We start from the raw sequence: 23,475 nt of genomic DNA, 5'->3' as shown, positions 1-23,475 counted from the left end.
CAAAAGAAGATATATGAACAGCCAATAAGCATATGAAAACACGCTCGAGATCAATAGTTATCAGGGAAATACAAATAAGCCTATACTGAGATACTACTTCTACCCCTCTAGAGTGGCTAATACTAAAAAGACTGACAATATCAAGTGTTAAGTGAGGATATAGAGTAACTGGAACTCTCATACATTGCTATTGGGAATGAAAAATGGTACAATCACTTTAGAACATAGTTTGATAGTTTCTTAAAAAGTTAAACATATACTCTATATAATACTCAGAAGTTCTACTACTAGGTATTTAATCAACATCATGAATGATACTGAATGTGTCTACACAAAAACATGTATCTACACAAAAACTTGTACATGAAAGTTCATAGTGGCTTTATTTTTTATATTCCAAAGCTGGAAAAAACTCAAATTCCCATCAACTGGTGAACACATGAAATGTGTAAATCCATAAATAAATACCACTCAGCAATACAAGGGAATGAATCACAAAACAAGCAACAACACTGATGAACGTCAACAACATTATGCTGAAGAAGACACATGCAAAGAAGTACATACTTAGGAATCCATCTATATGAAATTTTATAACAAGGAAAACAAATCTGTAGTAAAAGAATACAAATCAGTGGCTGCCTGGGGCTATGATTAGACACTGGGGATTTATGGGGTAGAGACACAAAGGAAATTTGGGGGAGTGATAGAAAAATAAAATCCAAAGCTGGAGTAGAATGCTTTGTGGCCTCTCCCGTTGCGGAGCACAAGCTCCGGACGCACAGGCTCAGCGGCCATGGCTCACGGGCCTAGCCGCTCCGTGGCACGTGGGATCTTCCCAGACCGGGGCACGAACCAGTGTCCCCTACATCGGCAGGCAGACTCTCAACCACTGCGCCACCAGGGAAGCCCTCTGTTTTTATATTTTAAAAATGACTTCATCTGTTACAATCAGCAGCTAAAATAAGTTAATATACATAACAATGTTTTAATAGTTGGTTTTTGCAGGTTTACAGAAGCAGCTACTTAAGCTCTGTTTTGCATTTCTGTGAACTGTACACTAGGTTTGTTTCTAGAGATATAAAAAATGAATTAGCAAGAAAGATTCAATCTTGAGTTTCACATAATCCAGGAGAGTTACGTTATGCCTCTCTGGCTGGTAGGTAGATAGGAATTCAAGCTGAGAAGCTCAGAGCCAGTGCAAATTTTCATAAAAATCTTCAGCTAGCCAGTGTGTCATAATGCCCTAGTACATTCACTGTGAACTAAAAGTTTCAAATATTAATTCTAAATAACGAGATTTTAAAACAGCTGTGTGTTTAAGTCTATTTAATTCTGGGGAGTTGGAGAAAGAGTCTACGTGATTTACAGAGTCAGATAAACAGAGTTTGAATCCTGCTCTGCCATTCCTGTTTGACCTTAGGCAATTTGCTTATCCTCTCAGACTCAGTTTCCCTTTTGTAAAATGTGTTTTACCTGGCAGGTAACACTCAAAAAATGTTAGTTCCTTTTCTGCCCAAATGAAAGTAGAGTTATAATCAATGTGGTCCTTTGAGAATATTAATCTTTTGACAGGGTACAGAATACCGTGGATAAGAAAAAGAGAAAGGACATAAAATAACCAGTGAGAAGGATTCAGAAGTAAGATAATAATAGCCTGAACTAAGAAGTGGCAATGGGAATTGAAAAGAAGAGATGAATGAAAACATTTAGAAGAAAAAAAACACAGGATTGGGTATGAGAGCTAAGAACAAGAAAAGAATCAAAGATGCAGGCAAGTTATGTGGACTAGAGCAGTGACATGACCACATCTTGGATGGATGATGACAAATGGTAAGGTGACAAATTAAAACAGTTGTTTCCCAGATATTACAGCTTGTTTTTTCTTAGACCACTTGCCTTTATTTCTTAGAGCAATAGAAACATAGTACAAACTATGTACGTAATTTTAAATTCCCTAGCAGTCACTTTAAGAAGAAATACTTAAAATAAATTTTATTACTGTATCTCACTTATCCCAGTATATCCAAAATATTATCATTTCAACATGTAAACATTAAAATATTAATGAGACTTTGCATCGTTTTTCGTATTTAATCTTCAAAATTTGATGTTGTTTTACACTTACAGCAAGTTACAAGTTGGAATAGCCACATATGAGTGGCTACCATTTTTGACACCACAGGCTTAGACTATTAGATACTATAATTAATTTTTCTTTCCAGATGAGAAGGTCAACAAAATGTGGAATACCCATTCAATGTTACAGTCAACAATAAAAAGGAACAGACTACAACATGGATGAATCGCAAATGCATTATGCTAAGTGATCGGACTCAGGAAGCTACTATGTAATTCTATTTATATGACATTCTGGAAAAGGCCAAAATATAAGAATCAAAAACAGATCAGTGGTTGCCTGAGGTTGGGAGTAGGGAGAGGACTTGACTAAATTCACAGAGAAATTTTTTGGTATGATGAAAGTGCTCTGTATCTCAATTATGGTGATGGCTATGTGACTATGCATTTGTCAAAATTCATAATAGAACTGTATAGAGTCATCCCTCAGTATCCACAGGGGATTGATACCACCGATCTAACGTGTGTTGGTAGGATGTGGAGAAATTGGAACCCTTATATACTGCTGGTAGAAATGTAAAAATGGTATAGCTGGTTTGGAAAACAGCCTGCAGTTCCTCAAAAGGTTAAATGTAAGGTTATAATTTACCAATTCTACTCCTAGGTATATACCCAAGAAAAACAAAAACATATATCTACACAAAAACTTGTACATGAATGTTCACAGCAGCATTATCCAAAACAGCCCAAAAGTAGAAACAACCCAAATGTCCATCAACTGATAAACAGATAAATAAAATGTATTACATCCATATACTCTATAAAAAAGAATATTACTCTATAAAAAGCAATGGAGTGCTGATGCACGCTACAATGTTGATGAACCCTAAAAACAATACTTAAAGTGAAAAATGTTGGTTACTAAGTATCACATACTGTATGATTCTACATATACAGAAATGTCCAGAATAGGCAAATCTATCAAGACAGAAAATAAATGAGAAGTTGCCTAGGGCTGGAGGAGATTAGGGGAAGAGGCTAGAGGTACTGAGGCTAAAGGGTATGGGGTGACTTTTTGGGTGATGAAAATACTCTAAACTTGAGAGTGGTGATGGTTGTACAACTCTGTGAATACACTAAAAGCTACCAAATTGTATACAGGGTGAGATGTTTGTGAATTATATCTCAATAAACTTGTTAAAAAATACTCTCCTAATAATGGGGGAAGAGTTTTTAGTATACACTAACAAAATAACTAAACAATGAAAAGTGGTATCTATGCAAACATGTAACTTATATGTTTTTGTGCATCTTTGGCATTAGATTAGGAAAAAATAGCAAAATTATTACCCTTTCTACTGAAGACAACTGTTGCTGTAATCCATCACATTTCTTGCTTGCTTCTTCAAAAAGAGTTTTATACTTTTCTGTTTGAGACTGTTGCAAATTAATTGTCCGCTGCTGTCTCATACAATCTCCTTCAGAATTTTTCAGTTGAGACTTTAAATCCTGAATTTCATCCTCCTATAGTTATGAAATTATAGATTATATGGAAAAACATACATGATTTGGTATCAAAACATAAAGCAGAAAACATAAAAGAGCTTCGTATGATCTTTGGTGAGATATTTACACCAATTTCACTAAGAAAAACGAGTTACATTCTATTTTCATCCTCAAAATGGAAGACAGATGTTTTATTTGCACTTAATAGCTTACACTTGTAAGTCTAATACACAGCATTCTAATTGCTGGCAAGTATTTAAAATTCTTCAGCTCTGTGAAAATTCAACATCTCAGAATAAAGTTCAGTATTTAAATTTCTGAATTTAAAAGTTAATTGTGAATTATACTTCAATGAAGCTATTTTTAAAATAAAATTGAAAACTACTCCTAAAATGACTTTGAATATTACAGCATTTATTCTGAAAGGTTTTAAAAACTTACCTTTTTATTGCATTCACATACAACATTATCCAATTCCTCCTGCATAACATGGAGTTTGGCCTTCAGAAATCTGATCTGTGCTTCTGTGTCAATTTAATAATAATATTTATTGTCTTTCACTGAATCTAAGATGCCATCCATTGTAAGACAGACTATTATTTTATGAGGGAAAAAAAGGCTCAAGATGGGGAGTCTAATAGTCTCTCTAATAGGAGATCCCTGTTTGGGAACACTCAAGACACTACATACCCCTCATGTAGAGGTAAATGAAAAATCCATCCAACAGAAAGGAACTGTTACACTGGAACCAAGTAAAGAAAGAAGAAAAAAACAAAAACTTTTCCTGAGAATCGAAACCACAAGCCAAGTACTCACATAAGTTTGCAGACTGAATTCATACTTACCCAGGTGGTTCGAAACACCTCAAACAGAACTTAAAGTGGTCTCAGATCGGTAATGCCCCCAGGTGTTTGGCAGAAGCAAACACAGGTCTAGCAAAACTCAACTTCAATCCCAGCCATTGTAATTATAAAATGCCACTGACTGTAATACACATTCCAATTTCACAGATGTTAAAATGTAGTGACGTGTCTGAGAAGCAAAAAAACGCACTAATACCTTACTACCGAAGCTTTCTTCCACAAACCCCTCACGAACATCTACCTTTGGTATTGCTATCAAAAGTTCTTTATTCAATAATATCAGTAAATCTCTGAGGGTTTTAGGCCTATAAAAGTAAATAATGTAAAAACTGAACTTAGAACTCACTCATAATTCATTCAATCATTCATTAAAAAGATATACATCAGGACTTCCCTGGTGGCACAGTGGTTAAGAATCCGCCTGCCAATGCAGGGGACACGGGTTCAAGCCCTAGTCTGGGAAGATCCCACATGCCGCGGAGCAACTAAGCCTGTGTGCCACAACTACTGAGCCTGTGCTCTAGAGTCTGCAAACCACAACTACTGAGCCCACATGCCACAACTACTGAAGGCCACGTGCCTAGAGTCCGTGCTCCACGAGAGAAGCCACCGCAATGAGAAGCCCACGCACTGCAATGAAGAGTAGCCCCCACTCGCCGCAACTAGAGAAAGCCCGTGCCCAGAGGCAGACTGAATGCAGCCAAAAATAAATAAATTAAAAAAAAAAAAGATATACATCAAGTCTCTACTATGTTCCAGGCATAATACCGATATTACAAGACAAGGTTTGCCCTCATGGGACTTATCTTGAGTAAACACTCTGAATAGCCTCTGAAAGTTATTAGGACAAATTCCACAGAGCACAATAAATCTCCACACATACTTCCTGTTTCAAAGCTCTTCTTATGAAGTCCCCTGTGTTAATGGAGCCAATGAACAATGGTTGGCTCTAACCCCACCTAGCTTCTTCCAGCCTCAACTCTCCTTCTAGCTTCTCATGTAACTCCAGGTTAGCAGAGGACAGAAGGGAAACAATAAACTTAAAAGTGTGAGGTTTGCAGTAGTTGGTCTCTAGGGGGAAAGAAGGAAGAAGCAATGGGAGAGCATGACTTTTCGCATCTCTTTTTCTCCCCAACTCTAACCCCGGTCATCAAGGATTTGAGTGCTCTGTCTCTGTTGGTCCACAGCATTAACCTCCCCAACCATCCCACTCCAACTTTAGTCTTATAAAACACTCTGTGCTCCTAAACTACTTTTTTATTGTTTCCTCCCACACATAACCCAGCCATTCTAGGCAATCATGTGGAATAAGTGAAAACTCCCCTAAAAGGGGAGACACCTTGGCCAAAGATTCTGAAAAGGGAAGACAGGGATGCAAAGAGGTCATTCAGCAATAAGAATAAAAGCAGTAATTTAAGGTAGTCTGTGCTGGTTCCCATACTGGGAGGAGGACCTTTGTTAACAAGGCTATGGGTGACTGTAAACTGAGGAACAGCCAACATCTGACCATTGCATCCCTGAAGGTATCTTAACAGAGGCATGAAGGTTAACTCTTTGCTTCACTTACCTTCGTTCCTAACAATTAGCCCCAGAAAGCTTGGATAGGTCAGTAAACGTAATAAATGCATAAATGAATTAATCTGCGTTTATGACTAACTAGCATGTAGCACAATAATTACACATGTAAATCGTTGTGATTTTCACAGAATCAGAGAATTTTAAGGGTAAACTTCGTGATCATTTAATACAAACTGCTTCATTTTCAAGTGAAGAAATTGCTATTACAGAGAGGCTAAAGCAGTTTGTCTGAACCTACAATTAATTATAGTTCAGCATTAACTGTTCATATACACTCGACTGTCTTTTTTTAAATTTATAATAGCATAGGTGGCTCCTCATAAATTCAACAATTTTAGAGGCACTACTGGTAACTAACATGTTTCTGATGATCTAGACTAAGTATTATTTTTCTAGCGGTATGCAGAGAATGAATTTATAAGAAAGAAAATAATATTCATTAGAAAATTCATTATTTTACCTGATACTACATCAATAATTCATTTATCCTTTAACATGTGTTGACTTAACACACAATAAAGAGAATTCAGTAACATTAAATGGAAGGAATTCAAAGAAATATGGTTTTTAAAAATTTATTTCAATGTTTTAATTTTAAGCTATGGGGCATTTAACTTATTTGAAAAGTGGTCAATGAAACCAATACCAGAGAGTTCTTTTTTTTTTTTTTTTTCTTTTCTCTCTCTTTTTTTTTTTTTAGCCACACCACAGGGCTTGTGGGATCTTAGTTCCCCGACCTGGGATTGAACCCAAGGCCACGTCAGTAAAAGCACCAAGTCCTAACGACTGGACCACAAGGGAACTCCCCAGATAGTTCTTTTTAATTTTACTTTTTATAATGGAAAACATCAAACATATACAACAGTAGTGAGATGAGTTCAATGAAACCCTGGTCACCCATCATCCATTTTCAACAATTATTGACTCAAAACCAATTTTATTTCCTTAAATAAATGCAAGACATCACTACATTTTCTAAATAATTGTGATATAAGGATAAAAATAAACAAAAAACCACCTACCTGTTCCAATGTCTTCACTAACACCACAAAAAATACCATCATCTATATAATCAGGTAAGCCTTCTTCTTCCAGTTGCCCTTCAATTTTGCTAATTGTTTTTGTAAGAGAAAAGTCTGAGAAATCCTCTGGAATGGCAACATCGCTGGCAGTTTGTACATCAGAGTATTTCAATTTTACTCTAAAAAAAAACCACATATAGGCACATTATATATTATATACATATAATAAAAAAGGAGATATGACTCCCAGATATGACCTTTATCCAAATAAAAAAGCAGATCAAAATTATTATAAATTTTATGATGAAATCTACAATTGATACTTTCAAGGACTATATTACAAGAGACTTAGTAGACTTTCAGTTTTTATGAATCACACAACCACTGAGCTAGAGGAGGCTTTATGAGGCCACTTAGACATGGCCAGTGTAAAATATTAATAAACAGAAGCCTCAATTTAACAGTCAGCGGACCAGAAGGGGGAGCTCTCACAACCTGAGACAACAGCAGAGCCCCGCGGTGTGAAGGAAGGCTCCTCTTCACTCCTGGCAACAAGTCAGGTAATGAAAAACCTTTGTTTACTCTAGCCCTCCCAACTTCCTTTTTCCTTCTATAAAAGAGTTCTCCTTGCCTTGCTGTGTGCAGACTTGCACGTGGCTCGCCATCATTTCAGACCCTGAAGTGCAATATTCTGCTGATCCCGAATAATCCCATTTTTTTGCTGGAGAATTATGTGTTCTAGGTCAACACTCCCAAACAAGTGAACATCAAAACTAAGAGTACTGAACTTGGCCTCCTAGGTGAAATCCAGCCTGTGGCTTTTAATTTTACATGCTGCTGGAGTAGAACTGTACAATTTGATATCACTCTAGTCATAATTCTGCAAACACTGAAGAATAATACCTCTTAAGAAAGAATTACAGAGTGAACAGTTCTTAGCTCAAACTCATTTTTCCACCTAAAAAAACATATTTTAAGCAGGATCAAAGTTTACCAAAAGTTGATTTTTTTTTTCTTTAATGAAGAGAGAAATATGAAATGAAAGTCACTTCTAATGGCGTTGAGGAATGGGCCAGGCCTAATCCATCAAGTTTGCTTCCAAAAGCCTTACTTTTAACCTTTTACTTACTTTAAAGCCTAACTTACTTTTAACACATAAGCAAATGCTTTAGAATTCTTTTGGAAAAAGAACCTTTTATTTAAAAAGTAAACTTGAAGTCTGAAAATAAGATAACCCTTTCCAGTTATGTATGTATATACAGTACTGATGTATGTACAGTACTTATGTATGTAACATATGTTCTCTTCTATCAATTTTAGTTTTATTCTTCCTTATCCTTTCACCCTATTTTTTGTCTCTTTTGTTCAAAAAACAAAAATTTTACTTAGCCAATTAAAAGACACAAGGATTAATAAGAATTCTTCTAGAATTATAATGCAATTATCAGTTTGGGTAAGCAATAGACATAAATTTAACAATTTACTGTGAATTAGAAGCTGGTTGGTACCATCCACTGCAGGTGTGACCCTCCTTTTCTAGAAGGTCTACTATCCTAAAGAACCTCTTGGGTCCCCTTTTTATGCTTAAAGTACTAAAAACAGTCTTGAATTCTTTCTCACCAAAAACAATAGAATGTAAATTATAACTATACTATAGTTTTATTGAGAGCATGCCAAAATCATTCTGTATCTCAATATATACAATATACAATAATGCATGGTGTTCAAAAAGTATAAGTCTATTTGAGAGAACTAGGCAGAGAAAGACCTCTAGGTTCTAGTTTCTGATCAAAGAAAATATCTAGCTAAAAATAACGTTTAAAAAATTTGAAATGTGGCAATTTTGCTTAAGAGAACAATACAAAATGTTCATTAACTGTTGCAAGACATTTCTGATTAGAAGATGTTTTAAATTATTAAATGTGGAGAAGAAATACAGAGTACAATTTTGTATATTTTGGGTATAAAAAGATCTAGAGAAACAGATCTTATTAAGAACAATGATAGTATAAATTATAAAATTTCTTAAAAAGTAATACTTTAAAAACTGTACTATACCTTGAATTTGATTTCCTTCCTTTACTTGCAGAGTGTAATTTGTTTTGAACTTTGTTCATTGGATCAACGTTGTTGGTCTTTGGCTACATGAAAAGAATTTAAACGATTAATTAATTAGACTCTAATCACTTGCCAAGGAAGGCAACTGTGTAATACACAGAACTGCTAGATTGCTACACAGAAGAATTCCTATTTTCAGAGAATTAATCAAATTATATTTTAAGGAATCCAAAATTGTATACCTGGAAAAGACCTAGTTAATTACTAGGACCAAGAGATTTAAAGACAAGAAAATGAGTCCCAAAGATTCAAGGATGTTCAACTAGTTAGTGGAATGTTAAACTGGATGTTCTGATTCACAGAATTTAATTCTCCTCACCAATTATTCTTCAGATAGGCCTCCACGCATACTATTCCTTAGGTCTAGATTCCCATGGGTAGGGAATTTGTACATCCCAGTGTGCCCAGCACCTGGACTAGTGATCTCTACACACTGTAAATATTTAAATAAATGAATAAACCTTCCCAATTACCTTCTTTGTATATGAATACTTTTCTTTCTCAGATCTTCTATCTAGTGAATTTGGGCTTTGGAGAGAAAACTTAATTTCACTTAGAATTTTTCCAATGTATCTCCAAATTGTTCAGTGAAGTTATGAGACAAAAAAGGACTCAATTCATTTTACAAGCAACATTTCATAAAGACATCCCTTCTGAATATCAAGGCTAATATTCTATTTCTAGCTGTTACTGGAAGGTGTGCTGTGGGCCCTAGGACCTGCTCCCTTCAAGCTAGTGGGAGGCTGGTGGGACTGGTTGCCTCTACCCCATAGGCCAGTGCACTGTCACAGGGTAGAGGCAACCAGGGGTGGGGGAAGGGTGCCCAGCCAGAATCAGCCGGAGTGCACCGGGTGAGCATCCTGGGTCTTGTAAACAACAGGCAAGCCTGGCAAATACGAAAGCATCTTCCAGGGCAGCGCGGGAAGCAGGCAGGTTGGGGCTGAAGTGCCCACAAGGGGAGCACGGAGAAGCCCAAGGAAAGGGGGTAGGAAGGAGGGAGAGGAAGCCGCTTGTGGGGTAGCAGGGATGCACATCCAGCTTCGTGAGCCCAAGGGCTGGGGTGCTTCTGGGGTTTGGGTTTCTTTTTCAGAGGGGCTGAGGCCGGCAGAGCTGGCCTGGGGAGCCCTTTGGGGGAGGGTCTGCCTGCCCCTTCTTTCCAGAAATGTTGCAGGAGTGACATGTGCCAGCTGCCCACTCATAGGCAGGGGCCCTGGAGTTCTTGTGACTCAGGAAAAGCATTTTAAAGAAAACACCCCCTACCCTACCTGCAATAAACACAATAAAAGTGAGAATAATAAATACCAAAAAAAGAGAGAAAAATCTAAAAAACAACCTAAATTCTACAGAATATAATCACATTCACAAAAAGTTTGATTTCTTACCTTAGTTTCTGAACGTAAATCAACTGTCCCTTCAGACAATAATGGATGTCTACAGAAAAAAAGTAAACACCATATGTTAATAAATGATACTAAACCGAGACATATTAAAACTAATTATTAATTAATTAATTGTAGTTTGGATCTCAGTGAAATTACATACCATCTGTAAGTCCTTAGGCAATCTACTGAACTTCTCTAAGCTTCAGTTTCCTCATTTTTTAAAATGAGAATTAAATGAGATAAAATAGGTAAAAGGTTTACATTGTGTCTGACTGGTATAAGCCCCCAATTATTAGTATTTTATAACTTACCTTATTCTTCAAATTATAGATTTCTAATACTTACACGTAAAAAAAATTATATAATAACAGATCCACATACACTCTCCAAGAAAAATGGCATTCTCCCGATTTCAAGCTATCATACAAAGCTATAGTAATCAAAACAGTATGGTATAGGCATGAAAACAGACACATAGATCAATGGAGCAGAATACAGAGCCCAGAAATAAACTCACTCATATAAGCTCAATTAATTTATGACAAAGGAGCCAAGAATATACAAAGGGGAAAAGATAGTTTCTTCAGTAAATAGTGCTGGGAAAAATGGACAGACACGTGTAAAAAAAAAGAAAGTGGACTGTTATCTTACATCATACACAAAAGTAAACTCAAATGGATTAAACATTTGAATGTAAAACCTGAAACCATAAAGCTCCTAAAAGAAAAATATAGGTGGCTAGCTCCTTGACATCAGTCTTAGTGATTATTTTTTTGGATTTGACACCAAAACCAATGGCAACAAAAGCAAAAATAAACACATGGGACTACATCAAACTAAAAAGCTTCTGAAAAAAAAAAAAAAAAGCTTCTGCACAGCAAAGGAAAGCACCAACAAGACTAAAGGTAACTTACTGAATGGGACAAAATATTTGAAAATCATGTATCTGATAAAGGATTACTATCAAAAATATACTTAAAAAACTCATAATAGTCAATTAAAAAAACAAACAATTGGATTTAAAAATGGGCAAAAGTGGACGAGACGTTTTCCCAAGAGGACAAATAGATTGCCAACAGATGCATGAGAAGAAGCTCAACATCACTAATCATCAGGGAAATGTAAATCAAAACCACAATGAGCTATCACTTCACACCTTTAAGAATGGCTATTATCAAAAGATAAGAGATAACAAATGCTGGCAAGGCTGTGCAGAAAAGGGAACCCTTGCACACTGTTGGTGGGAACATAATTTGGTACACCCTCTATGGAAAACAGTATGGAGGTTCCTCAAAAATTAAAAACAGAGCGGGGAGGAGTCAAGATGGCAGTGTAGAAAGACGCAAAGTTAGCATCTCCCTACAACTAGGGTGCCTGCCGACTGCTGGTGGGGGACTCTGACCCTTGAGATGGGAGGAACCCCAGCGTGAGCTGGTAGGATGTAGGGGGACAGAGGTGGGAGGAGAAGTGGAGGCCAGACAAGATCGGTGCCCCTGAGTGCAGGGAGATCACGAGAGGCAGCTGGGAGGGACTCTCCGGGAAGAGGAAGAGTGGGAGAGGAGTGGAGAGTGATCACCTGGCCCACTCAGGCCAGGGAGCCTGCTGAGCTCCCAGGCCGATCCCCTGCCCTCCAAGCCCCCTCCAGGCTGTGTGGGTCCTTGTGGGCATAGGAGGAAGGCCAGGGAGATCAGGAGAGGCAGGTGGGAGGGGCCTTGCAGGAGGCACCCTGCAGGAAGAGCAGGAGAGGAATTGATGGCATTTGCCCCACCCACTTGGGCCCAGGACACCTGCTGGGCTCCCAGGCCAATCCTCTGCCCTCCAAAGCCCCACTCCAGGTCACGTGGGTCCTTAGGGGCATAGGAAGGAGGCCAAGGGGAGAACAGTAGAGGCAGGTGGGAAGGGCCCTCCAGGAGGAGCAGAGGGCAACTGCCCCGCCCACTTGGGCATGGGAAGCCTGCTGAGATCCCAGGCTGGTCCCCTGCCCTCCAAGGCTCCCCATTCCCCGCCTGGCCGCGTTGGTCCTGGGGGCATAGGAGGGAGGCCGGGGAGATCAGGAGAGGCAGGCAGGAGGGGCCCTCCCAGACCCCAGACTGGAGGAGCAGGAGAGGAGAGGAGAAGAGGGTGTTTGGGCTGCTCAATCGAGCTCAGGAAGCCTGTTGGGCTCCCAGATGAGGTCCCCCACCCTCTGAGATCAGAGGTGGGGGTCATGCCTGGGCCCCTTCTGTTCCTTGAACCTAAGCCCCCCCCTCAGCCCCCAGGGCCCTTTCCAGCCCTGTGGGTCCTGAGCACTGGCCCTACCCACTGCTCAAACCTCACCCTTGCTTAGTCCCTGCTTTCCACCGCCAAGGCCTTCCCCCCCACTTTTTTTTTTCTTTTCTTTTCCCTCCTCCTCTTTTTACTATTGTGGTACTGATGTACCTTCTGGTCGTTGATTCATCTATATATATTTTTTATATTCTTCCTAACATATCTGTTAGTTTCCTAGTCTGATTTTATCTTTTACTTCGTTATTGTTCTTTTTTCTTCTTTTCTGCCCCAGGTGGCTTGTGGGATCTTGGTTCATGAACCTGGGGTCAGGCCGAAGCTCCTGTGGTGGGAGCTCTGAGTCCAAACCACTGCACACTAACAGAGAACCTCAGACCCCAGGGAACACTGATCCGAGTGAGGTCTCTTGGAGTTCATCATCTCAGCATCAAGACCCAGTTCTACCCAAAAGCCTACAAACTCCAGTGTTGGAAGCCTCAGGCCAAACAACCAGTAAGACAGGAACACAATCCCACTAATTAAAAAAAAAAAAAAAAAAAAGGAACAGCAAAAAATATCACACAGATGAAGGAGCAAGGTAAAAACCTACAAGACCAAATAAATGAAGAGGAAATAGGCAAGCTACATGAAAAAGAATTCAGAGTAATGACAGTAAAGATGATCCAGAATCTTGGAAATAGAATGGAGGCATGGCCTGAGAAAATACAGGAAATGTTTAACAAAGATCCAGAAGAACTAAAGAACAAACAAAGAGAGATGAACAACACGATAACTGAAATGAAAAATACACTAGAAGGAATCAAGAACAGAATAACTGAGGCAGAAGAATGAATAAGTGAGCTGGAAGACAAAATGGTGGAAATAACTGCCGAGGAGCAGAATAAAGAAATGAGAATGAAAACAACGGAAGACAATCTCAGAGACCTCTGGGACAACACAAAACACACAAACATTTGAATTATAGTGGTCCCAGAAGAAGAAGAGAAAAAGAAAGGGTCTCAGAAAATATTTGAAGAGATTATAGTTGAAAAATTCCCAAACATGGGAAAGGAAATAGTCACCCAAGTCTGGGACGCACAGAGAGTCCCATATAGGATAAACCCTAGGAAAAACACAACAAGACACATATTAATCAAAATAACAAATATTAAATACAACAAAAAATATTAAAAGCAACAAGGGAAAAACAAATAATAACATACAAAGGAATCCCCATAAGGTTATCAGCTGATTTTTCAGTGGAAACTCTGCAGGCCAGAAGGGAGTGGCAGGATATACTTAAAGTGATGAAAGAGAAAAACCTACAACCAAGATTACTCTGTCCAGCAAGGATCTCATTCAGATTCAATGGAAAAGTCAAAAGCTTTTCAGACGAGCAAAAGCTAAGAGAATTCAGCACCACCAAACCAGCGTTACAACAAACACTAAAGAAACTTCTCTAAGCAAGAACACAAGAGGAGAAAAATACCCACAAAAACAAACCCAAAACAATTAAGAAAATGGTAACAGGAACATACATATTGATAATAACCTTCAATGTAAATGGATTAAATGCCCCAACCAAAAGACACAGACTGGCTGAATGGATGCAAAAACAAGAGCCATATATATGCTGTCTACAAGAGACCTATTTAAGACCTAGGGACACATACAGACTGAAAGTGAGGGGGTGGAAAAAGATATTCCATGCAAATGGAAATCAAAAGAAAGTTGGAGTAGCAATTCTCATATCAGACAAAATGGACTTTAAAATAAAGATTATTACAAGAGACAAAGAAGGACACTACATAATGATCAAGGGATCATTCCAAGAAGATACAATAATTATAATTGTTTATGCACCCAACTTAGGAGCACCTCAATACATAAGGCAAATGTTAACCATGAGAGAAGAAATTGACAGTAACATAATAACAGTAGGGGATTTCACACCCACTTATACCAATGGACAGATCATCCAAACAGAAAATAAATAAAGAAACACAAGCTTTAAATGACACAATACACCAGATATATCTAATTGATATTTACAGAACATTCCACCCAAAACTGGCAGCATACACTTTCTTCTCAAGTGCACATGGAACATTCTCCAGGATATATCACATCTTGGGTCACAAATCAAGCCCTGGAAAATTTAAGAAAACTGAAATTGTATCAAGCATCTTTTCTGACCACAATGCTATGAGATTGGAAATCAGTTACAGGAAAAAAACTGCAAAAACCACAAATATATGGAGGCTAAACAGTGCGCTACTAAATAACCAAGAGATTACTGAAGAAATCAAAGAAGAAATAAAAAATACATAGACACAAATGACAATGAAAACATGATGACCCAAAACCTATGGGATGCAGCAAAAGCAGTTCTAAGAAGGACATTCAGAGCAATTCAATCTCACCTCAAGAAACAAGAAAAATCTCAAATAAACAATCTAGCCTACACTTAAAACAACTAGAGAAAGAAAAACAAAGAAAACCTAAAGTCAGTAGAAGGAAAGAAATCATAAAGATCAGAGTAGAAATAAATGAAATAGAAATAAAGAAAACAATAGCAAAGATCAATAAAACTAAAAGCTGGTTCTTTGAGAAGGTAAACAAAATTGAGAAAATCTTAGCCAGACTCATCAAGAAAAAAAGGGAGAGGATGCAAATCAATAAAATTAGAAATGAAAAAGGAGAAATCACAACTGACACTGCAGAAATACAAAGGATTATAAAAGACTACTACAAACAACTATATGCCAATAAAATGGACAACCACAAAGAAATGGACAAAATCTTGGAATGGAACAATTTCCCAAGACTGTACCAGGAAGAATTAAACAGACCTATCACAAGTAATGAAATTGAAACTGTAATTAAAAATCTTCCAACAAACAAAAGTCCAGAACCAGATGGCTTCACAGGTGAATTCTATCAAACATTTAGAGAAGGGCTAACACCCATCCTTCTCAAACTCTTCCAAAAAATTGCAGAGGAAGGAACACTCCCAAATTCATTCTACAAGGCCATCATCACTGTGATACCAAAACCAGAAAAACATGCTACAAAAAAAAGAAAATTACAGATCAATATCACTGATGAATATAGATGCAAAAATCCTCAACAAAATACTAGCAAACAGAATCCAACAACACATTAAAAGGATCATACACCACGATCAAGTGGGATTTAACACAGGGATGCAAGGATTCTTCAATATACACAAATCAATCAATGTGATACACTATATTAACAAATTAAAGAATAAAAACCATATGATCATCTCAATAGATGCAGAGAAAGCTTTCGACAAAATTCAACACCCATTTATGATAAAAAATCTTCAGAAAGTGGGCCTAGAGGGAAGCTACCTCAACATAATAAAGGCCATATATGACAAACCCACAGCAAACATCATTCTCAATGGTGAAAAACTGAAAGCATTTCCTCTAAGATCAGGAACAAGACAAGGATGCCCACCCTCACCACGATTATTCAACATAGTTTTGGAAGTCCTAGCCACAGCAATCAGAGAAGAAAAAGAAATAAAAGGAATACAAGTTGGAAAAGAAGAAGTAAAACTGTCACTATTTTTTGATGACACAATACTATAAATAGAAAATCTTAAAGATGTCACTGGAAAACTACTAGAACTAATCAATGAATTTGGTAAGGTTGCAGGATACAAAATTAACACACAGAAATCTCTGGCATTCCTATACACCAACAACAAAAAATAAGAAAGAGAAATTAAGGAAACACTCCCATTTACCATTGTCACAAAAAGAATAAAATACCTAGGAATAAGCCTGCCTAAAGAGGCGAAAGACTTGTACTCAGAAAAGTATAAAACACTGATGAAAGAAATCAAAGATGACACAAACAGATGGAGAAATATACCATGTTCTTGGATTGGAAGAATCAATATTGTGAAAATGACTATACTACCCAAAACAATCTACAGATTCAATGCAATCCCTATCAAACTACCAATGGCATTCTTCACAGAATTAGAACAAAAAATCTTACAATTCATATGGAAACACAAAAGACCCCGAATAGCCAAAGCAATCTTGAGAAAGAAAAACAGAGTTGGAGGAATCAGGCTCCCCAACTTCAAACTATACCACAAAGCTACAGTAATCAAGACAGTATGTTACTGGCAGAGAAACAGAAATACAAATCAATGGTACAGGATAGAATGCCCAGAGATAAACCCACACACATATGGGCACCTAATTTACGACAAAGGAGGCATGAACATACAATGGAGAAAAGACAGCCTCTTCAATAAGTGGTGCTGGGAAAACTGGACAGCTACATGTAAAAGAATGAAATTAGAACACTACCTAACACCATACATAAAAATAAACTCCAAACGGATGAAAGACTTAAATATAAGACCAGACACTATAAAACTTTTAGAGCAAAACATAGGAAAAACACTCTTTGATATAAACCACAGAAAGATCTCTTTTGACCCACCTCCTAGAGTAACAGAAATAAAAATCAACAAATGGGACTTAATTAAACTTAAAAGCTTTTGCACAGCAAAGGAAACCATAAACAAAAAGACAACCCTCAAAATGGGAGAAAATATTTGCAAATGAAACAACAGACAAAGGATTAATCTCCAAAATATACAAACAACTCATGGAGCTCAATATCAAAAAAACAAACAATCTAGTTAAAAAATAGGCAGAAGACCTAAATAGACATTTCATCAAGGAAGACATACAGATGGCCAAGAGGCACATGAAAGATGCTCAACATCACTAATTATTAGAAAAATGCAAATGAAAACTACAATGAGGTATCGCCTCACGCTGGTCAGAATGGCCATTAACAAACAAGCTAGAAACAATAAATGCTGGAAAGGGTGTGGTGAAAATGGAACCCTTCTACACTGTTGGTGGGAATGTAAATTGATACAGCCACTATGGACAACAGTATGGAGGTTCCCTAAAAAACTAAAAATGGAACTACCATATGACCCAGCAATCCCACTGCTGGGTATATATCCTGAGAAAACCATAATTCAAAAAGAGACAAGCACCACAATGTTCACTGCAGCACTATTTACAATAGCCAGGACATGGAAGCAACCTAAGTGTCCATCGACAGAGGGATGGATAAAGAAGATGTGGCACATATATAAAATGAAATATTACTCAGCCATAAAGAGAAACAAAATTGAGTTATTTGTAGTGAGGTGTATGGACCTAGAGTCTGTCATACAGAGAGAAGTAAGTCAGAAAGAGAAAAACAAATATCGTATGCTAACGCATATATATAGATTCTAAAAAAAAAAAAAAAAATGGTACGGATGAACCTAGTTGCAGGGCAGAAATAAAGAGGCAGACATAGAGAATGGACCTGATGACATGGGGTAGGAGTGCGAAGCTGGGGTGAAGTGAGAGTAGCATCGACATATATACACTACTGAATGTAAAACAGTTGGCTGGTGGGAAGCAGCAGCATAGCACAGGGAGATGAGCTCGGTGCTATGTGATGACCTAGAGGGGTGCGATAGGGAGGATGAGAGGGAGGCTCAAGAGAGAGGGGATATGGGGACACATGTATGCATATGGCTGATTCCCTTTGTTGTGCAACAGAAACTAACATGGTATTGTGAAGCAATTACATGCCAATAAAGATCTATTAAAAGAAAAAAGAAAAAATATATTAAAAAGAGAACTGTCATATGATCCAGCAACCCCATTTCTGGGTATTTATCTGAAGAAAATGAAAACACTTATTTTTTTATATATAGGCACCTCCATGTTCATTGCAACATTATTTACAATAGGCCAGATATGGAAACAACCTAAATGTCCATCAATGGATGAATGAGAAAAGAACATGTGCCTTTATATATATATGTTAAAGTATTATATAAAATGATATTTTTATATATATAACTATTACTGAGCCATAAAAAAAAAATGAAATCTTGCCATTTTGACAACATGGATGGACCTCGAGGGCATTATGCTAAGTGAAATAAGTCAGAGAAAGACAAAGACAAATAAGTGATCTCACTTGTATGTGGAATCTAAAAACAGACAAATAAAAACAAGCCTATAGATACAGAGAACAGATCGATGGTTGCCAGAGGCTGGTTGGTTGGGAGCAGGCGAAATAGGTGAAAGGAGTCAAAGGGTACAAATTTCCAATTATAAAATAAGTAAGTCATGCGGATGTACTGTACAGCATGGAGACTATACTTAACAATACTAATGGCATATTTGAAAGCTGCTAAAAAATTAGATCTTAAAAGTTTTCATCACAGGGAAAAAAGATTCTGTAACTATGTATGGTAATGGATAGTAGCTATACTTACTGTGGTGACCATTTCACAATATATACAAATACTGAATCATTGTGTTGTACACCTAAAACCAATATAATGTTGTATGTCAAATATACCTTAATTAAAAAAAAACAACAGAAAATAATCTTAAAGCATTTACCCAGTAAAAAGAAAAAACTTTTAAGGTGTTTGGGAATTTAAGTCTTACCTTAAACTGTAATCATCTTCCTCTTCATATGATTTAATTTGTGTTGAAATAGACGGAGATCGTACTTCTTGCTGATCTCTCTAGTTAAATAAAACAAAGTCATGTAGGAAAATAATGTACAAAACTAGGATATATTCAAGTGCCTTTCTGATCATTAATTATTTCAGAGTTGTCCACAATTTCTATAAAATCAAAGCACAGAATTCTAAAAGCTATGGTATCAAAATAAGATCTGTAACAATGTAGCTTCACCCTTTCACTCATTCTTGGTTAAAAGAGTCAGTTCTAAGGCAAAACTGTAAGAATGCCAATGCCTTTATATGATCTTAGCTGACTCCTGCTTCCCAACTACATTAGAGCTTCCATCTTCTGTAACATGCAAAGGAAATAAGGTTCACAAGAAGTGGAAACATAAATCCATTTAATGGATAGAAAAACTTGTCTCAAATCATAAAAACTTCAATGTTAAGACGACCACATAGAAATGAAAGTGCTAAAAATGAAGCACTAAGAGTGAAAGCTTTTGGAGAAAATGTATTAATATGAAAGTGAAAAAACAAAAATTCAATGTGGCAAAAGTTATATCCATTAGAGGACTCTGATCAGAATACATAATGAATCACTCACTCTACCATAATGTTGAGTTTCTGAACATTATTTTCAGAAAAATTATTTTCCTGCTCTTCAGACACTGATAAAAACTAAAAGATGTAATAAAATGTTTACTTTTTAGTAAAATATTTAATTACAAATGCAACTAGTAAATCTGTAACCATTATCTAAATATTCCCATTCCTAAACTAACAAATAATGACAGATCTAAGACATTAAAATATTGCCTATTCTTCCCTGCCTCCATCAACTCCTAAGTGGGGTGGGGGTGGGATTTAAATGAAAGAGAATTATAAATGAATTAGAATAAAAAATTAAAAAGTTTGAAAGCAGCTACTTTATTCCTCTAAGGAATATTACTATATCCTATCAACTAATATTGGGAATGCTGATACTTAGGGAGGGATGCTTAAAGTAGAAATAACCAATTTGGTAGCCAGAATGGGGCAAATATGCTTACATTGTCTAGTGATGTAACCTCACTACATTCTTCCTGACTATAAATCTGATTATGGTCTAGCCCTAAGAATCTGAGTTATATCCAACTGCAGAGTTTAAGAAACGGATTACCATCTGAGCATTAATGGTAGTTGTTAACCTTTATTCAGCTTCTGTCCAAAGACCATTTTATTTCTATCCTTACTGAATTACCAGTACTAATTCTATATAGCTACTTGCAAATATTAATCTTAAAACAGTGGGAAATACTGTTCAATATTAATATTCCTATTAATTAGATGATTGGAATATCTAAATGGAAAACACTTTTTCAGTGGCTTTTAGAAAATGTGTGCTGGGCTTCCCTGGTGGCACAGTGGTTAAGAATCCACCTGCCAATGCATGGGACACAGGTTCGAGCCCTGGTCCAGGAAGATCGCACATGCCGTGGAACAACTAAGCCCGTGTGCCACAACTACTGAGCCTATGCTCCAGAGCCTGTGCTCCACAACAAGAGAAGCCACTGCAATGAGAAGCCCACGCACCGCAACGAAGACCCAATGCAGCCAAAAATAATTTTTTTTAAAAAGTGTGCTTATCAAAAACATATACATGCATGTATACACATACTTATGCATATATTGATGTTCAATTTATGATAATTCACTGAGCTGAAAATTTATGCTTTGGGCACTTTTTTGCATGTATGTTACACATCAAATTAAAGTTAAAAAACTAGCACTGGGCTTCCCTGGTGGCGCAGTGGTTGAGAATCTGCCTGCCAATGCAGGGGACATGGGTTCGAGCCCTGGTCTGGGAAGATCCCACATGCCGCAGAGCAACTAAGCCCGTGCGCCACAGCTACTGAGCCTGCCCGACTGGAGCCTGTGCTCTGCAACAAGAGAAGGCCCCGACAGTGAGAGGCCCGCGCACCGCGATGAAGAGTGGCCCCCGCTCGCCGCAACTAGAGAAAGGCCTCGCACAGAAACGAAGACCCAACACAGCCAAAAATAAATTAATTAATTAAAAAAAAAAACAAAAAAACACTAGCACTTACATGGAATTACTATTAATTGTACATTCACTTACTATTACTTCCTCAGCTTGTCGAACCAGATCAGCCGTTTTTGCCTCTAATTCTGCATTTAAACGCCTAAAAGGAGAAAATAATAATTGTGATAGACTGAAGATTGTAACACAAAAATAAAAGTAATTAAATTTCAATAACTACAATTTAGCTAATCAATAAATGCCAAAACATACACATGACATTTTTATTTGAAAATTAACACAACTATTACAAAGCTTATCTCCAAATCCCCATGATCCTTCTTCTTCCTGGTGGAAGCTCAAACCATGTAACTCCTAGCCTCTCCCTGGCCATTACTTCAGGTGGAATGATTTATTTGGGAAGAATAAACTGGGTGGGTTCAACTCAGTTCCACTCTCCATGTTCTTGGGATCAACTCCAATTGGGAACAGGAGTGGGGTGGGGTGTGGAGGGGGCTGATTTCATCAGGGGTGTTCAGGTGACTGGGGAGGTATATCTGGGGTTTAGTGAGCAGACCTGAGGTGGCTCATACCTCAGCTACATACTTCAATATCAGCTTCATCAGGAACACAGGTGATTACTTTCACCTACACCTGCCACTCCTTTTTTTTTCCCCAATCTATTTGGAATCTAGCAAAGAATAGGAATACTATTTAGTCCCATTAAGACTGTAAGAATAGCAATGCCATTGCGGGAAACCGTTTTTAAAGAAAAAATTGCTCATCATCCTACCACTATCATCCAATCATTTTTAAAATTCCCTTCTAATTTTCATATGTAGGCACACACACAATTTTGTACTGTTCTACCATAACAATACAGATGGAATATATTTATCTCTATATAATTTTTATAATTAGTGCCTTAAATGGCTATGAAATATTCTAGAGTTGAAGTTAACATAATGCACTAAACCGTTCTCCCTGTTAGTTGAAGTCCGCTTCTCAGTTTTAAAGGTTAACATTATAATAAACAACTTCAGAAGCATGTAACTTTTAAATTCTATTCGTAGATCACACTTCTAGACTATCTAGGCTCTTCTGAAGTTTTATGAAGAAAATATGCAGAGCAATTTTTTAAATGAGATACCTTGTTTTTTTAGATATGTGATTCAGAAGTACCACAAACCAGTGATGACCCCCACCCCCAGGAAGAAAAAAGCAGTATCACATCCCTTCTTTAAAAAGTCTGATGTTTTAAGAAATATTTTTGTATCTTAGGATAAGTTAATCAAAATAAAAATATCTGATAAAGACTTAAAGTTGTATTCAAGATGCCTTTACCTGATTTTTCACATTTCCTTAACAAGAACCAATAGAGGTTTCTGGTCAATATAGCAGGCTGAGATAAATCAAAAGGCTATTCTTCTGCTCCAAAACCCATAGAAATCTGGATAAAATACAATGAACGAAATATTGCTAAACTTAAACTTAGGCAGGGAAAATACCCTGGCACTAAAAATAAAGCAGCAACTAAAAATGAGAGCAGTAAACAGGAACAGAAGCCAAAACAGCTTAACAGCTAGAAACTGATGCACATGAGAGAGTCACGAAGGGCTACACCTGTGAACCACATACCACAGAAACACTACCCATAACCTTAGGTGAATGGAAATGAAACTAGAGCCGTGTGTGGAAAAGATTCTCTTGTGAGTAATCAGAGCACACAGGAGTGTACTCCAAGTTCATCTTACCCAGATGGTACACGGACACTATGCCAAAACTTTAATAAATTGGATAAGAACCAGTGAAAACTCTGATAAGCTAATAAAGTTAAATGCAAAACCACACTTAGGGATTTACTCATCTAGAACACATGCAACTCTCTCAGAAAGCAAACCCCACTAAAGATACCCTCACAAAAGTAACAAATTGCATTAAGAAACAAGTGCCTGGACCGGGGGGGGGGGGGGGGGGAAGATGGCGGAAGAGTAAGACGCGGCGATCACCTTCCTCCCCACAGAGACACCAGAAATACATCTACACGTGGAACAACTCCTACAGAACACCTACTGAACGCTGGAAGAAGACCTCAGACCTCCCAAAAGGCAAGAAA

At 37.4% G+C, this 23,475-nt stretch overlaps 1 protein-coding gene across 11 annotated transcripts in view; it reads right to left on the bottom strand.

Annotated features, from left to right (window-relative positions):
• Positions 1-23,475, bottom strand: part of TEX9 (testis expressed 9) — a 215,423-nt gene that overhangs the window by 43,916 nt on the left and 148,032 nt on the right. For all 11 annotated transcript variants that reach the window (XM_067747685.1, XM_067747711.1, XM_067747695.1 and 8 more), the window contains 7 exons: positions 21,459-21,522; positions 19,320-19,399; positions 10,549-10,597; positions 9,107-9,189; positions 7,049-7,227; positions 4,027-4,109; positions 3,430-3,603 (listed from right to left, as the gene is read on the bottom strand). In XM_067747685.1, coding sequence (XP_067603786.1) covers positions 3,430-3,603; positions 4,027-4,109; positions 7,049-7,227; positions 9,107-9,189; positions 10,549-10,597; positions 19,320-19,399; positions 21,459-21,522 — 712 coding nt within the window. The remainder of the gene's footprint in view (positions 1-3,429; positions 3,604-4,026; positions 4,110-7,048; positions 7,228-9,106; positions 9,190-10,548; positions 10,598-19,319; positions 19,400-21,458; positions 21,523-23,475) is intronic.

The sequence above is a fragment of the Pseudorca crassidens genome, chromosome 1, assembly GCF_039906515.1.
Source record: "Pseudorca crassidens isolate mPseCra1 chromosome 1, mPseCra1.hap1, whole genome shotgun sequence".
In the NCBI taxonomy this organism is placed as follows: domain Eukaryota; kingdom Metazoa; phylum Chordata; class Mammalia; order Artiodactyla; family Delphinidae; genus Pseudorca; species Pseudorca crassidens.
The sequence above is the reverse complement of the archived record's forward strand: the minus strand, read 5'-3'. Positions and strand labels throughout refer to the sequence as shown.